Source organism: Sus scrofa, chromosome 13 (genome assembly GCF_054392235.1).
Source record: "Sus scrofa isolate SSC_HxYL_T2T_F1_AM1 chromosome 13, Sscrofa_HxYL_maternal_Yorkshire_Landrace_v2.0, whole genome shotgun sequence".
NCBI classification, from domain to species: Eukaryota; Metazoa; Chordata; class Mammalia; order Artiodactyla; family Suidae; genus Sus; species Sus scrofa.
This window is the reverse complement of record NC_139395.1, coordinates 153,873,944-153,889,346: the sequence shown is the minus strand read 5'-3', so window position 1 is coordinate 153,889,346 and position 15,403 is coordinate 153,873,944. Positions and strand designations below refer to the sequence as shown.

The 15,403-nt window shown below is 36.8% G+C and overlaps 1 protein-coding gene across 37 annotated transcripts in view; it reads left to right on the top strand.

The window, feature by feature from the left end:
• The window catches only part of STXBP5L (syntaxin binding protein 5L), a 325,816-nt gene extending 315,257 nt beyond the window's left edge, over positions 1-10,559 (top strand). For all 37 annotated transcript variants that reach the window (XM_021070302.2, XM_021070300.2, XM_021070297.2 and 34 more), the window contains 4 exons: positions 427-592; positions 2,571-2,682; positions 4,213-4,433; positions 5,007-10,559. In XM_021070302.2, coding sequence (XP_020925961.1) covers positions 427-592; positions 2,571-2,682; positions 4,213-4,433; positions 5,007-5,048 — 541 coding nt within the window. In that variant the 3' untranslated portion in view covers positions 5,049-10,559. The remainder of the gene's footprint in view (positions 1-426; positions 593-2,570; positions 2,683-4,212; positions 4,434-5,006) is intronic.
• The last annotated feature ends 4,844 nt before the right edge of the window (positions 10,560-15,403 follow it).

Genomic DNA, 15,403 nt, shown 5'->3' with positions numbered 1-15,403 from the left:
GGCTCACAGCAATGCCGGATCCTCAACCCACTGAGTGAGGCCAGGGATTGAACCCACATCCTCATGGATATTAGTTGGATTCATTTCCACTGTACCACGACGGGAACACCTGCCATAATGAAAAATTATAACCCTACTATAGAAATCTGTAAAATGTTGCAAAAAGTATTCTGAAATTGCTGGCCACTACATTTAATCCTGCTTTCATGTGGATTATTATAGAACTGTCCCCACAATTTTTTGAGTATGACTTTATGTGAAAGTCTAGTTTACTACCATTGGGAGACTTCAAGAGGATAAAAAGAAATGATCATAAAATAGTGGTATAAAAACTATTTTATGTAATTATCTGTACATTTTATGCATAGAAATTAAAAGCTTCTAACAACTTGAATATGAAATGTAGATTTGCTTTTTTCCATTCAGCCTACCTAGTCTTCGCCCAATGTTGGATGTGAATTATTTGCCACTGACAGACATGAGGATAGCACGGACATTCTGTTTCACCAACGAAGGACAGGCTTTATACCTTGTCTCTCCTACTGAAATTCAGCGGTTAACATATAGTCAAGAGATGTGTGATAACCTACAGGTAGGTCAAGCACATTTATATGTAAACATTGGACATGGTTGCAAAAAGAGAGAGAGACATCTAAAAGCTAAAATGTTATTGGACCAAACAATAAATATGCCTTCCCTAGAACATGTTTTGAATATTTGTTCATCATTGTGATCCTACCAAGTTCTAGTGTGGTTCCAGATATACACAGAAAAAAAGAAGAAAAAAAGGGTGGGGGGGAGAATGTGAAGATCATACATATCAATGGTTTTGTTGACTTTATTGTTTGGGGTTTTTTTTTGCCTATGGAGAATCTTCTGAAAGATTATAAAAATCCTCCTCCAGGGTTGTGAATATATGTACACACAAAAATTGAGCATACAGTTCAGGGAGTTCATGGACTTTTTTTGAAGAAAAATTAGTTGTGATTATGAGCCATACAAAATACACACATGTCCTGTAGGTTAGTATTGGGCATTTCTCTTTGATCAGAGAAGTAAGCAGAACCTAGAAACAAATGTAAAAGTCGATCTAACCTTGGATAAGTAAATGTGATCACAAAATTTTGAAAGAGCATCTTAGGGATTTAATTTGTTCAATCCCCTTATTTCACAAATAAGCAAACTAAAACCCTTTCATTAAAACATAGAGTTTCAGAGTATAAGCTATTTACATTGCATTTTGCTAACTTTGGCCATTTTACTTAATCTACTTGTATGTTCTACCTTGGAGCATTGCTGTGACAATTAAGAATTCATATAAAGCACTGAGCACAGTGCCTGGAACATAGTAAGTTTTAAAAAAATAAATGTTATTCAACATTAGAAGAAGTCATTAAGGTTTAACAAAGTTGTTTTTAAAGCTAATATTCTGATTGCAGTATGGCATTTGGTTTTGAGAAATTATGACTAAAGGTTGGGAGGACAATTCAGAAGCATTTTTAAATAATTAAGGCCAAAAATAATAGTGGCTTGAAATAAGGCAGCCAACAGCGAGGATAGAGAAAAGGTAGCAGATTCAATGGCAATAAAGTGTAATCAGTTGGATTGGAGGGTTGTTAGAAGTGGGAGTGAAAGGAAGGAATTAATAACTATCCCTGTATTTCTGGGCTGAGAAATTAAGTAGATGGTGCAGCATTTCCAATGAGAAGAGATTCAGCAGGAAGAGCACAGGTCTGGGGAGTAGAAATGCAGGGAAGTGATGAAGATGGTCATGCTGTAAGTTCATAGCAAACTGATTATTAGTCAGAGATCTCTGATTTAGGGTTGAAGTTCCTTCTTCCAAACCATTGATTCTCAAATTTTGGTCTGCTTTCGAAAGACTGAAGCAAGTTAAAGCTTTGTTAGAGCAAGTTAAACTACAGATAGCCAGAGCACATCTATGTAAATTCTAATCTAGCATGAGTGGAACAAAGCCTGAGCATCTGTATTTCTAACAAGGTATTTCCCCAATAAATCTAAATCACATCAGATATTGAAAAGACTGTACCTCACCATGCAGTAGCTGCCTACTTTGACTCATTTAAAACATCTTGAGCTATTTCATAATTTTGTACATGTTATAAAAATAAATCCAACCTCTTCTACATACCACCAAAGGCTTCCTGTTTCATAGGGTGGTCCATGCTTGGTTCAGGAAAGGAAAGGGCAGGAAAGAGGCTATGGTGAGAGAAAACGGATCAGAAGTGTAGATTGATAGTCATTGATCAGGTATAAATTAATCCTAGGATGAATGTTACCTTCCCATGCTTTCTAATTGTAGAATGGAAAAGAGAAGAGAGCAGAAAAATGAAAATATTAGGATGTCAGTTCTTGGAGAAGGAAAAGGAAAGGAGGAAAGTGGAGAAAGAAATCCCAGAGAGAGAACTGGGAGCAAAGCAAAAATCAGTAGGAAAATATATGGGAAACAGACTACCTTTTCATGATGTGCTCTAACATGTCACCGTGTGATCTTCTGATCTGTTAACTTCTTCTTAGTAAATCTAATGCTTTATTCTTTGAATTTGATATAGGACATGCTAGGAGATTTGTTTACTCCCATAGAGACACCAGAAGCTCAAAACAGAGGCTTTCTCAAGGGACTGTTTGGTGGAAGTGGACAAACATTTGACAGAGAAGAGCTCTGTGAGTAAATTCCTGACTGCAAAACTGTACCACAGAAGACCTGTGTGTGTGTGTGTGTGTGTGTGTGTGTGTGTGTGTGTGTGTGTATAACTTAATATATAATCTCAAATTCTAGACTAGGGTTTTGTTTCTACACCATGAAAATTACTTCTGTTTACTAGATCTAATTGCCTCTATACAATGGAATGTTACTCAACCATAAAAAGGAATGAAGTTTGATACATGCTGCTACATGGATGATCCTTGAAAACATCAGGCTAAATTAAAGAAGGAAGACCAAAGAAAGCTACATATTGTATGATTCCTCTTATATGAAATGTTCAGAATAGACAAATCCATAGAAACAGAAAGTTGAATAGTAGTTGCCAGGGACTGGGGCCAGGAGGGACGAGAGAGGGACTGCTAATGGATATGGTTTCTCTTTGGGGTGATGTAAATGTCCTAAAATTAGATGGTGATAATAGTTGCATGAGCCTGTGAGTTCTTGTAAAAACCACTGAGTTCTACACTTTGAAAGGGTGAATTCTACAAGTGTGTGAATTATATCTCAGTAAGGCCCTTATATTTTAAAAAATTGATCTAGATTCCATTCCTCATGTTATATCCTTGGGAATGCTCACTAAATTTTTACCAAGATAGCTTTTGTTCAATGTTTAAAAAATGCTTCATTAAAATTAAGTGAAACTGGGAGTTCCCACAGTGGCGCAGTGGAAATGAATTCGACTAGGAACCATGAGGTTGTGGGTTCGATCCCTGGCTTCACTCAGTGGGTTAAGGATCCCGTGCTGCCATGGGCTGTGGTGTAGGTCGCAGACACAGCTTGGATCTGGCATTGCTGTGGCTGTGATATAGGCCGGCAGCAACAGCTCGAAACCAGTAGGTTCTCTAGACTGGGAACCTCCATATGCCGCAGGTGCGGCCCTAAAAGGACAAAAGACAAAAGACAAAAAAAAAAAAAAAATTAAGTGAAACTACGCCTTGTAAATGATAAGGAAATTTTTAGTCTTTTATAAAGTAACAGAATTTTCAGCATATGTGTATTAATGCCCATCATACATATACCCCATTCTCTAGTACTTACACACACAGATTCAAGCGAGGCTTACAAAGGCTGATAGCAGGATGAACAGAGAAGGTCAGAATGCCCACTTGGGCAGAAATTTAAATAATCAGGCCTGAGATTGGAACAGATACTAACACGGTCACAATAAAATTGAGGTCACAATAAAATTGTGAGCATCCTAATTCAGCAATGTCAAGAAATGCAATTATGCCATTTTGTATGGAACCCACCCCACCGCCCCCGCCATACACAAAAAGGCATGTGGTAACAAAATCTCTGTCTTTTTTGTAGGTGTTTTTCTTAAGTGCTAATATCTCCAAATACATATCTAGGATAGGCACAAATATGTCTCTTTTCATGAGAGTTATAACAGTAGAATTTAATATGAGTACTTTGGTGATAAACTGAATTATGGTTACTTGAATTACCGACAAAATGTTTTAAATTGCCATGGCTTGAATTCCCAGTTGGAGAAGCGTCAGCAGGAAAAGCATCACGCAGCCTCGCACAGCACATTCCTGGACCAGGAAGTATAGAAGGGATGAAAGGTGCTGCTGGAGGGGTGATGGGAGAGCTGACTCGTGCACGGATCGCCCTTGACGAGAGGGGACAGAGGCTAGGAGAGCTGGAAGAGAAAACTGCAGGCATGATGACCAGTGCAGAAGCATTTTCCAAACATGCGCATGAGGTAAACCTAAGTAAATGTAGGGGTATTCATACAGTAATGCCTTTAAACATTTTGGTCCCACACAAGAAAGCCTAGACAGAGACGCCACTGTAAGTAATCCTGTGTGAAAGCCAAGATAACTAGGATCTCATTATAAGCATTATAAGTTCCCTAGTGTCAGGGGAAAAAAAAGGATTTTTTAAAAATATACTGTATTTACTTCTTTACCTTAGAGGATGACTTAAAAGGAAATTATCCCTTGGTTCTGATACAATGAGTCTGGGTTGTGCATCAGCAGCTACAAAGGTACTTGGGTTGGCTACAGGATCCCCCCAAGAAGGTGTGAGGGGCAGTAGAGGCTGGGGTGCACACTCCCTTCTGTCTCAGTCATTAAAAATCATTTCCTGTCAGCCAATTCTTTAAAGCTTGATTAATTTTTTAAAAAAATATTTTATATGCATTTCATTTTACAAAATCAAGTTTTTTTTAAGTTTTGAGATTTAGAGATGCATGATTAGCTCAATAAGAGCTTGCTTGATTAAGACTTTTAAAGATCTTTTTAAACATATTATGGTGACTATTTTTTCTTTACAGTTAATGCTGAAATATAAGGATAAGAAATGGTACCAATTCTAAACTTCTAAAGAAGCTATGACTGCTTTAAGAAACCATTATTCAGGGAAACTGAATTTATTCCCAGCATCACTCTTCAACTGCTAGAAGCCAGTCTGTTCTACAAAATGTTCCATTACAGTCCATTTGAAGTTATCATAAGTGAGACTTAGCAGAGACACTGTACAACCCAAAGATGGAACCCGGTTAAAATCCCAAGATATGGCTGAATTTGCCTTTTCCCACGTGGAACAGAGCTGGCATCTTGGCGTGTCGTTTGCTAAGGATTTACATTTAGGAACTACGGGGAGTCCTTCTGATGTGAAAAAATCCTGTACAAACAAAAGCATTAATGCACTTAATGGAAAAAAATTTTTGCATGATAAATTAACATCTTAAAGAGGAAAAGAAAAAAAAGCATGTTGTGACAGAAGAAAAAAAGATTTACGGTAAACTATTTTTATAAATTGGGCCACACCTGACAATTTAAAAAAATCTGCATTAGAAGATATCAGTGCATTTCAAGTACATTTGCGATACCTAACTGAAAAAGAAAACAAAACCAGAGTTTTCTTCTCATCTATAATTTTCATTATACTAGGACATTATTGAATTCTTACGGCAAGAGTTTGATTAAAACATTCCTCTCGCTCCATAATATTTTACATCATTCACAGTTCTTGGTCATATTCAAGTATTGCCAGTACAGTAAATTATTCCTAACGCAGTTGTTTCCTTTCTATCACCTTCAGAATAAGTTGCTACTTTTAGTCACAAACCATGCAGGGTTGGGTCACCTCGAAGCATTTTTTCAGCCTGGCTTATACTCTGCAGGGGAGTTGACAACAGGTTTGGGGAAACCAGACTTAGAGGAACAATGCAGTTAGCTCTGAGAACTGATTTCACACACTCTGGTTTCAGTTTCTAAGGTGACATATTTTTAATGCTCCATTTGTATCCTTGTCTGCCAATTACACAGTATATTACTGTTCAGTCCCAGTGGGGTCTTCAATTCAAAGGTGCTCTTGCAGCCTGACACTCACAGACCAAACTGGTCATTCTCCTTAGTCTGATTCAGTAAAACCTCAATTAATGTTTTAGGAAAGGGACTCTGACATTTCCGATTAAAAAGGGCTTTCATTAGAAAACACATTTTGGTTCAATATCTATCATTGAAAATCTATATAAAATGTGATGGTGTTTTTGCTATCTTGGCTTTCGTCACCATGTCTATCATAACTCAGTAAAGAGCTAGTAGAGGCAAACAAAATAAAGACACCTGCTAGCATTAGTTACCATGATTCTGGAAGTCAAAAGTCATAGGAAATGAATATATGCAGATTCTGGGAACCAGCCTCTAATATGTATGTTGTTCCTTTTGAAGAGTCTTTTTTAAGAAAATTAATGAGTTTGGCTTATTCAATTTTGATTAGTCAGGGTCTTACCAGATTCACATTTACATTTCTTAAGAATTCACTGCTTTCCTGAAATCCAGGCTATTTTAATAGCCAAAAACAATATTTGTTTGTTTTTTCAGTTTTTAAATTTTTAGTGAATTTGAAGTGGCATTTCCTTTAAATGTTCTGAGTAATTTTAATCTTTGAGAAGAGATGGTAGAGTCAGAAAAGGTATACCAGGATAGCATTTCTCAGAGTCCTTTGAATTCCCCTGATTACTCAAAAAAGTCTCTCCACAAATCTCTCCAGGCTCTTAAGAACAGCCTTAGGGTAACAGAGCCTGACTTGGAAATACAAAATGATACATAAAATTTTATAGTAAAAATATTAAAGAAACTCAAGGAGTTCCCCTGTGGCACAGCAGGTTAAGGATTAGGTATTGTCACTGCAGCAGCCCAGGTCACTGCTGTGGTGCATGTTCTCTCCCTGGCCCAGGAACTCACACATCCCACAAGCGTGGCCAAAAAAGAAAAGAAAAGAAAGAAAAGCTGAGACTAGGATTTGGAGAACGCTGGTAGCTAAATTGTAGTACACTATTTTTACCATTAGTTTCAAGGACCCAATGTTCTGATCAGTTACTTTATCATTTCTATACTGAAAAAAAAACTAAAAGAGTAAAACATTAGTTTTAGAAGCAATGAAATTCAGTCCAAAGTGACATTAAATTCAATGACTATAAGTAAAGCCCCAATAAGATTTGACTTAACTTGTTCTACATCAGCACTTCTTAACAATGGCGCTACTAACAGAAAATTCTGTTAGGGGGCACTGTCCTTTGCACTGTAGATGTTTAGCAACATCCCTGGCCTCTGTCCTAGATGCCAATAGCAACCCCAACTCCCACCCCGCTCGCTCCAGTAATGACAATCAAAAATGTCTCTAACCATTGCCAAAATTGCCCCCAGTTGACAGCCACTGTTCTACATCATTTGAAGACAGCTTAAGTGTGGATATATAATATGTCTTGTATAAAATTAAGTACTACTACTGCACAGTGACAAATTATTATACTCAAAATTACATGTGTGGTTCCTATGCAATAAAATACTATTTTGGAGAAAGCTTACATGAATCAATTAAAAATAACAATTACATAATATTTTAAAGCATACAGAAAAAATACCAGAAAGGACAAAATAGCACTTCACAGAAGTGCTTAAAACTCTAGTTTTAATGAATAGATCAAATGTTTAAAATAAGCATATGAATTGGCACTAAAATGCTTCTGAAATGCTTGAAAAGAACAGGTTCTGTAAAGTAGTTTAAATGTGTCTTTCAATGTTGTTTTTATAAACCCTTTCTTAATGTAAAGGTAACTTCGTCCTACAAACTCCTGAATAGTGGCATACAAATTAATGAGGTTTTACTGTATCAAAATTATTTTTATAATTCAAAGAGATAGCAATAACATGAGTCTATTGTGGATGTGATTTTTCTCTTTAAACATTTCTGTTCTGTTGCACTGACCTTAGCGCATGCACACACCCCACCACCACCACCATCTTATCATCGTCATCATCTTTGCAAAGAGTACTGTCAGTACCTGTAATTCTTTACATCTCTCTTCTCTACTATTTAAATGCCTTGCCTCTATTTGGAACATAAGAAAAATACTTCTAGTAACTCGAACAATGAGAGAAAATGACTCTGAGCCTTAGCTGTCATCAAAATTACATTTTATCTGCTTAAGGTGGCATCAGAAGATAATGCTTGAAAACCACAGTCTCTTTGAGTTGACCTTATCTCCTTAAGACTCCCTAAAGAGATGAGCACTTCTTAGTGGCACAGGAGAAAATGGGTCTTTGTATTCTACTCATCAATGAGAAGCTAGAAACATTTGTTTTCCTGGTTCTAATAATGTGAGCAATAATCCCTACCAAGAAATCACCAATTAACCTTGGAGTATGAAGGGAAGGATGATTGGTTTATCATTAATTTCAATCCCCTACAAAAGGAGTACTATTGACCTTGCTTTCTATACTTCCCTGAGACCCAATCATCATCAGGGTCATTCTCTTACTAACCCTGGAAGGATGGTGACAGAACTCAGTGAGATGTTTTCTGATAATTCAGTCATAAAGACAATTTTTCAGTTCTTTCATATAGCATTTGAATGATTCTTAAGTTAATCAATCAGAATCCAGTTCTCTAGTTCTCAAAGATCTTAGGGAAAGATCTAAAGGAAAAACTTTACTGTTGGAGTCCCTTTTGATGTGAGTCATGTGTCCATTTTAAAGATAACATTTGTCTGTTATCCTCATTAAGGGATCACCATGGCTTTGAGACAGAAAAAAGAAAATAAAGATTATGCCCAAGGTTGGTTGAAGATCAGCTCTTTGAGATACTTACTTGGTTTTAAAATGTTTGGCAGAAGGGGAAAATGAAGTGAGTTTAGAAGAGTAAGCTAAAAATCCTCTCATTGGCTTAGGAGCATTGGGACAACCCAGGAGTTTTATCTGTGTGGTTAAAGCCGGTCTCTATGGGAAGATGCTATAACTTGACCGCTTTTGTTCAAAGAAGGCAATGCCAAAAAGAGTCAGACATTCCTGTCAGGGCTTGCTCTTTGCATCAGAAGAAACATGGTAGCCTTCACAGCTTCCTCACCTCAGTCCTCTGGAGCCTCAACCCCATTTCTGACCAGTAACTATTTCACAGACACACTGCTCCAGGTGCCAGAAATACTTGCCAGTAAGTCATGTATTTGGATTGCACCATTCCAGGGAGTGTGGCTGTAGAAGTTTATTGCACATATTTGCAGACAACATAGCCTTGAAAGTACAAAATGAAGAATAGGTCAGGTCTGACTTAGCAAAGAAGAGAAAGTGCCAATTTGATACAAGAGGGCTGGGGTAGAGAGGGACACAAGAGCCAGAGTAAAGTGGAAGAATCTTTGGTGAGGAACCGAGGCACAAATGGTCTATTTATACATTTATGTAGGGAAATGATTCTCAACTTTGGCTGTACCTAAGAATCACCTAAGGACCTTCTAAGATTCCCAGTCATAAAATCTTTCAGAGTAGGAAACAAACATCAGTAGTTTCGAAAGCCTCCAAGGTGATTCCAATGTCCAGCCGAGGTTGAAAATCACTGCTTAGGAAGATGCATTTGTCTACCCTGGCTGGTGTCTAAGCCCCACTTCTGAGGGGTCAGGGAAGGCAAGACATTGGAAATGTAGTGTTGGTCAGATTGGTATTCATTCTGTGCTGCAAGTCAAATAAATGTTCTAAACAAATTTATGACCAGACAGTGCCCCATTAACTCTTAATAATTCTGTTTTTGTGATTTTGTCCCATGTGACTTGGCCATTAATTATTCCAATTCAAACATCTAGGTTTTGATTGCCTTACACATGACACAAGACACCAAGAAATATCACAAGAAATTCAACAGCATGTAACTCTAAGTGGAAAACTAATTCTCAATAGTTGGATAGTAGAAATTCTCAAAACAATCATTTAATAAATCAGGTCCAAATTTATTATTCATTCTTCGTTTGGAGGAGACATGGGTACCAGGTACCTGTTCTGCCATAGCTGTATGTTATTGGACTTGATATTAGCAAGAAGGAAGAACAACTCTCCCTTTTTGATTGTTGTCTTAGCTCCCAGGGCCACTTGGACTTATTAGTTACTGGATGAGTGTTTAAAGGGGGAACTCACTATGTGGCATCCAGTGCCCTGAACGAGTGCTTTCACTTTCAAAAAGGGAGAGTCTACCTTATTCAAGGCAATTCTAGGAAACTTGGGAGAGTTCTCACCTCTCACGCTGCTCCCCTTTGGAACTGGCCTGGCTTCTCAACTGTAAAGCCAGAAAATAAACGAGGTGGTGGTTATGGACAAGTGTACACAGGATCAAAATCTCTAATAATCTATAATTTTTAGTACTTAATTATGTGATGTTTTATTCTAGGAAATAAGAAACAGATGACATCATTGATGTATCTTTCATCTTCAGAATTTTTGCATCTTTTCAGAAAATGACAAATTACTATTTTTCTGTTGCATTCAGCAATTGTGACTATACTTAAAATTCTTGTAGTCTGTAGAGATATCAATAAAATTGTATATGTTTGTACATAGATGCTCTCTTATGTTATGATGTCATGCACCACTAATGATTTTTGCAAAGATTAAATATGGACAGAGGTAAGACCTTCATTTGCAACACTGTGAACCATGGTTTTGCAAACTATAATTTTTTTAAACAGGCAGGGCGGTGGTTGGGGGAGCAATGCATAGTATATGTATTTAAACTAAAACAGAGGGAAAAAAGATTTTACTAGAGTTTAGTCATCTAAAACAGTACAAAAGTAGAACTAGGCATTCAAATTTTCCATAAAATTGTGGCGATATATAACTTTTTGTTGGAAGACTACAATTTTTGAGGATGTTGACTGATTTCACTTTTGGTGAAGTACAAATTAAATCTGGTGCTAGTGTACCATAAGACATTTAAGCTAAATAAGATGTACTTACAAACTCAACATTCATACCTTACTTCCTCATTTCTTTAAGGCTCAGACTTTAATCCCATGCAGACAAAAAATAAGCTATAATGGCCTCATATCACCACCAACTGGTTATTATGAACACACATTCACCCAGCACCTCCAAAAGTCCCCCAGAAAATTTGAACTCTCCTGCTTCTTTGGTTTTTATCTCCGTGGTTAATTCCCCTTTAGGCACTTTCTTTATATTTACCCACATTGTGACCTTAGCCAGGTAATCTTACTCTTCCAAATGCTGTCTAATTATCTCCAAAAAATTGACTACCACACCATTTTACTCCTCGTTTGGCTCTATATAAAAATGGAAAGAAGGGGGGGGGGAACCAACCAACCCTAAAGAATGGTTTTTGATTAAAAGTACACATATAAAGACAAACTCTTTAAAAATCCAAATATACAGGCTTCCAATTCAGTCCAAGAGTCAAACAACCTGAGCAGGTTGCTGACCCCATGTAGGGACTGCACGAGAGCAGGTTGAGAGGGAAGGTGCCCAGGAGGGCAGAGGAGCAGGGTCAGCCCTCAGGTGGTCAGGAGTGGGGCATTACTGTAATGGGAGGCATTGGAACAGGGTGAAAGCCAGCCTAGCGGGTCAGGAGATCAGGGACTGAACAATTAAGTAAATAAACTGAGGCTACAGGAGCCAGGTTTCTCACTGATGGAAAAGTACAAATAAAAGGGAAAGTGAGAACAAACCCTGTAGTATAGGATTAGAATTTGAACTATGAGTTTTACACACACACACACAATGTAAAAAACAAAACAAACAAAATACATGTGTCATACATAGGCATATCCTAGTTCTGAACACTGAGAGGATGGGGAGCAATGCCCGGGGAGTAAGGAGCATACCTAGTGCCTAGATTTTGATTTTTAAACACTATTCTCTGCTAAAGGAAATGGTGGCTCCTTTAAGAAGGAGCTGATTTCAAGGATGGAACATGTTTTTGTGCCAGAAAATATATGAAGAATCATGGGGATGTGTCAAAAGGACACAGAAAGCAGCTTAAAAGGGTACACCAGGCCAAATTAGGGATAATTTGAGTGTCAAAAGTAATAATAGCAATTGAATAAAACAGGAACTCATGAATCCACACGGATTTTAACTGATTAATCAGGAAAACAAGAAAGCTCTTCTTTACTACAGAATATTGACAAATAAATGTGGATGGAATTTTAAAATTACTTTTTGGCAACCACTGTAGTAATAATATGGGCAACAAATACCAATGGATGATAAAACTAGGGGCTTAAAATGGGATGGAGAAATAAGATATTTACATAGACTCAAGGTAGCTTCACGAAAAATACATGTTAATCATGTGTGTGTATAATATATAACATATATACACACATATACATGTATATAAAACTTTAGAGAAACCTGGCAGACACCATTTTAATCGGGTGATCAATGTTACCACCATGGGTAAGAGAACATCACGTGCCATCTGACAGCATGTAATGAAAAGAACTCAGCATCACCTCTGGATCATTCTGCCACAAACACACAACCGGGGTCTAATCATGAGGAAATATTGGACAAAACCAAACTGAGAGACATTCTATAAAATGACTGCTCTGTATTCAAACTTTTCAAGGTCATGAAGGTAGAGGAAAGACGGATGCCCTAGATTTAAGGAGACTAAAGAGATATAACAAGAGGTGCAGTTGTGTGATCTGGTATCGGACTCTTTTGCTATAAAAAGCATTAACTGGAGCAATTCACAAAATTTAAGTGTGGTTTCCTACTTGAGTGGGAGTCTTCATGCTATTCTTGAAATTTTATTTAGGTTTGAAGTTATTTCAAAATAAAATTATAAAAAATAAAAATATTTTCAATTTTGTTGATTTGCATTTCACTAACATTGTCTTCTGCCTTTCAGAGCAAATGGACAGCTGCCTTATGGGTTAAAGAGTAGTTTTCTAAGCTGGTTTGGCAATCAAAACATCATTTAGAATTTTTTTAAAATGTGTTTTAATTACACAAATAATACATGAATATTTGTAGTGACACCAAAGAGTAGACAAAAATGAAAGTTTGGTCACCTCCTACCCTTGTCCGTACCAATTAGTTTGTTGTGTTTCCTTCCAAACGTTCTTCTATGCTGTTGACTTGCTTATTCATCCACTGTATCTTAGATACCTTTCCATGTCAGTACTTCAAATATCATTCATTCTTTTTAACTTACTTAGCTTGCATGATGTCAATAAAACATAATTTGTTACCATTACTCTACTAGTAAACATTTAGATATTTTTTGATCCCTCAATATTACAAATACTGCAGTGAACATTGGTGCGTAAGTATTTCTCCAGGGAGGATATTATGGAATTGAGTCAAAGGGTATGCTCGTTAAAACCTCTTAAAGAGATGTTGCCAATTAAATGATTTTTCATCAGTATATAAGGACTAATGTCACCCTAAATCTTCACCCATTCTCAATATTAATCTTTTTATTTTTTTACAATTGAAAAAGTGGTATCTTGCTGTTTTTATTGTAATTTTTCTGATTAGTGAAATTGAACACCTTTTTATGTTTACATTCTTACCACCTCTTCTATGACTGGTCTTTTCATAATTTTTCACTATTTTCTATGAATACCTCTGTGGTGGCAACTGTATAGAAGGAGACTAGACTCTACTCAAAATTTAGTTTGGATACTGAGACTGATAAGACACACCCACTCACACCCCCTAAAAGGACACATAAAAGATACACTAATCACATAAACAGGCTTTCTGGGGAGAGGAGGGTCCAAAATCGCTTGAGAGAACAGGCAAAAAGACTGGCTCAGGGTTTTTATGGTGGTTGGGGGTGGGGCCAGGGTTTGCAGGGAGGGAGTTGCATGGAAACTGGTGAGCTCAGGCCTTCTTCTCAGTTCACCCAGATGTGGGGCAGAGACAGTGAGTCTCCTTGTCAGCAAACATCAAGAGATGGAGTCAAACTCTATTACAGGTGATTTGTCTATTACTGATTTTTAGTGTAACATTGGAAATTAGTGTAGTTATTTATTTTTTGAAACTGATTTTTCCCTATCTTTGAGAAGTCCTAAAGCAACTGGCTTCTGGGTTTAGACGAAGGCTTATACAACCCTCATGGTAAGACCTCATGACTACATCCTGGTCCTTATGCTTCAACTCTGAGTCCTCTGTAAACCCCTCTATAACAGTGGTGGCTCTGTTCTAGACACTTGAGCACCTTCCACTGGATTTGTGTAAAGTTCAATTAGTAAATGTGCGCCTTGCTCTCTTATTTGGGGCAGGACCCTGTGGTCTTACTTGCTAACTCAGTCTCATGGAGAAAATGCTTCCCTTTGGGGTTATCTATGCCCTTCCCCTAGGTTAGGCTGCTCAGTATCTTGATGTCGTCGCTTTTTCATATTGAATATTGTTTCTTTTAATGTCACATTTTATCATTTTTAGCTTTATGAGTTTTGAACTTTGTTATAAAGGCCTTTGAGTCTATAAAGTACGCTTTGTTTTATACCTTCTTAGACTTTGTAGTTTTATTTAGGCTTTTAACGCATCCGAAGTCTTAATATTTTGAAAAATAGGAAACATATCACTACACCCATATTTTTTGCATGACTTGTCCTTTCACCTCTACTTTGAAATGACATTTAAATCATTTCCCAGACACAGATAAGTCTATTTTCTAAATTATTTAGTCTGCCCAAGTAACCTATTTATCTTCTTCTGTGAACTTATCAAACAATTGAATTATTATAATCTTTTTTAATATGTCCTAATATTTATCTTTTTTAGTTTAGTAGGTATTGAGTTTTTTTCTCTAGGTGAATTTTAGGATATTACCTGTCTCAAAAAAAAAAAAATATCCTGTTGAGACTTTGACTGGAACTATAGTAAATTTGTAGGTTAACAAATAATAAAGATTTTGCTGGCATCATTTCCTCTAGATCATCTTCATCCTTTTTGTCACAACCATTTCTTTTATATATGTTGATAATTTTGCCTTCACTAGGTTTTTCAAGTTACATACCTATAGTATCTCAAACAGCATAGTGTCAGTTTTTCCACAGTTAACAATTTCTTCTTTGACTCTATGTCTGATTTGAATTTCTTATTGTGTTGTCATTTTTCATTTCTCTGGTATGCCTGCATCATAATTACCCAATTTCCTCTTCTTATTACCCATTTTTATAAAATGTCACACATATTCCACACTGGTATACCAAGAGTCAACAATGCTATTCACTTTATTGAATGACAGATGTGTAGTGATTAGTCATGGACAGACTTAAAGAAGTGATGTACGTGATAACTCATCATGATGTGTAGTTTCTTATTGCTGTTGTAACAAATTACTACAAACTTTATGGCTTAAAACAACACAAACTGAGGAGTGATATCACCAAGATAGTGACATAGGTTGTTCCAAGCTTCACTCCTTCTC